The sequence below is a fragment of the Geospiza fortis genome, unplaced genomic scaffold (genome assembly GCF_000277835.1).
Source record: "Geospiza fortis unplaced genomic scaffold, GeoFor_1.0 scaffold685, whole genome shotgun sequence".
NCBI lineage: Eukaryota > Metazoa > Chordata > Aves > Passeriformes > Thraupidae > Geospiza > Geospiza fortis.
The window spans coordinates 130,386-132,713 of NW_005054662.1; the positions used below are offsets into that span (position 1 = coordinate 130,386).

Here is a 2,328-nt window from a genome sequence, read left to right on the forward strand (position 1 = left end):
TGCGCATCCAGGCCATGCAGGAGAGCAGGATCCAGTTCCAGCTCAACGTCCTGCGCGGCATGGTGTACGCCACGGGCGGCCGCAACCGCTCGGGCAGCCTGGCCTCGGTGGAGAAGTACTGCCCCAAGGACAACGAGTGGACCTACGTGTGCTCGCTGAAGCGCAGGACGTGGGGCCACGCCGGCGCCACCGTGGGGGACAGGCTGTACATCTCGGGGGGCTACGGCATCTCCGTGGAGGACAAGAAGGCCCTGCACTGCTACGACCCCGCCGCCGATCAGTGGGAGTTTAAGACGCCCATGAACGAGCCCAGGGTGCTGCACGCCATGGTCAGCGCCAACAGCAGGATTTACGCCCTGGGTGGCCGCATGGACCACGTGGATCGGTGCTTTGATGTCCTGGCCGTGGAATATTACGTCCCCGAGACGGACCAGTGGACCACGGTGAGCCCGATGCGCGCGGGGCAGTCGGAGGCCGGCTGCTGCCTCCTGGAGAAAAAGATTTACATCGTGGGGGGCTACAACTGGCACCTGAACAACGTGACCAGCATCGTGCAGGTCTACAACACGGAGACGGACGAGTGGGAGAGGGACTTGCACTTCCCAGAGTCTTTTGCTGGCATCGCCTGTGCCCCCGTCATCCTCCCGCAGGTGACGAGCCAGAGGTGACTCGGGGGGCTCTGGGGGAGAGGGAAGGACAGAACAGCTCCAGAATGTCCCTCCTCGTGCTGGGGAGTCCTGGCAAGCCAGTTCCATCAGCAGCACTCGTCAGCCAGGCAGACTGAACAGGTGTTACAGCTGGAGAAAGCTTTTCTCTCCTCTCTCAGCCATTTTTGTGGTGGGGGGTGCGTTTTGCCAACTTTTCGTATTTTTAACGCACTGCAAACATTGGCAGCTCAGGAGTCACTCAGCACTGGGGTCTTGTTTCCAAGAGATCAGGTGAGGGTTTTTTATCAATAGCTCCAAAAATAAAAAAATCATCGTGCGTCGCTTTGTTGGTTTTTTAGCAAACAAAAAAACAAAACCAAAACCTGTGTAACACACTGACCTCCAGAAGCAATAAAAGGACAGTGGGAGCTACAAGAGCTCAGGTGCTTGGATTGGGAAGGCAGATCCCTGTTTTTCAAAGGTGACTTTTCCTTTTTTTTCCCTTCCTGAAAAAGGGAATATTTATCCCTGCACACCTCTGGTCTTCACTGCTTGGATCCCGCTGCAGTTCCTCGCCCCCTCCAGCTCCTCTAGTGCAGAAATTCTCCCTCAATTGGGGCGTGCAGAGTTTGCAGCACTAAAGCCATGGTGAAAGCTTGCTTATATATAAACAAGCATGATTATTTGGGTTTAGAAGTGCCAAAAATTTGGCTGCCCTGGCAATAAGAGCTCTGCAGTCAGTGAAGCCAAGAGCTCCTGCGGATTCTGGGTCAGGGTTTCCACCTTTCCCAGCACCTTCATCCCAACTCTTCCTCCAGTAAAGGAGGTGGGTGCTACTCCTTCAGCAGCTGGAAGGTTTTCTTCCCTGCCATGTGAATGAGCTGCTTGGCATCCCCAAATGACGGGAGTCCCAGTGGAACGTGGTTTTGTTGTTGTGGTGGTATTTTCAATTAAGAGGTTGGTTTAAGATTGCCATCTTTGTAAAATCTTCACTGCACAGAACACTCCCTGAACTTTCCTCTCTTCCAAGCCATTTTCCTTATTTAATTTGATGGATGAATTGCAAAAATCTCTGCTTTTATCAGGAATTCTGTTTCCAAGGGCTTTGTTTTGTATCTGTGTCAGCTTGATTTGGATGCACACGGTCTCCTTTTGTAGAGAAGCTGTTGCATTCTGCTCTGAAATAAATCCTGGGCTGCGACCTTTAGTGACAACTCCTAATGTCTGGTGTGCTGATGAGTCCTGTGTGGAGCATGAACTCCCCAGCTCAGGGATTTTTCTGGAATCCACAGGATCAGAGCCCCCCTGGGTGGGATGCAGGGTGCTTGCAGTCTGAATTTCAGATAAAAGCCGTGCAGAATTTCCTCTGTTCCTCTCCATTTGCTGGTTTGCCAGCGCTAAATGGATTTGCTGTGTGGAATGCTGCAGTTGGAGGGCTCTCAGGCACTTCCCTGACTCCTTTTCTCTGCTCCTTTGGCCCGGCCTGGCCGCCAGGAACGCCTGGGATGGGCTTGGCAGAGGCAGGAGATGCTGAGAGGATGAGCTGGAGCTCACTTCAAGCTTCACAGCTCCAAAAGAATGGATTTTCCTCGTTGAACGGTTCCACGTGTGCATGGAAATGGTGTTTCTCAGGTTGGTCACAGTGGAGGTGTTCCTCCCTTTCCTGCGTGCGGGATCTGCT

At 53.2% G+C, this 2,328-nt stretch overlaps 1 protein-coding gene across 1 annotated transcript in view; it reads left to right on the forward strand.

Annotated features, from left to right (window-relative positions):
- Nucleotides 1-1,969, forward strand: part of KLHL26 (kelch like family member 26) — a 17,935-nt gene extending 15,966 nt beyond the window's left edge. Inside the window, 1 exon segment of the mRNA XM_031064991.1 lies at nucleotides 1-1,969. This exon segment is cut by the window's left edge and continues 51 nt beyond it. Within this exon segment, the coding sequence (XP_030920851.1) occupies nucleotides 1-668 (668 nt within the window). The 3' untranslated portion in view covers nucleotides 669-1,969.
- The last annotated feature ends 359 nt before the right edge of the window (nucleotides 1,970-2,328 follow it).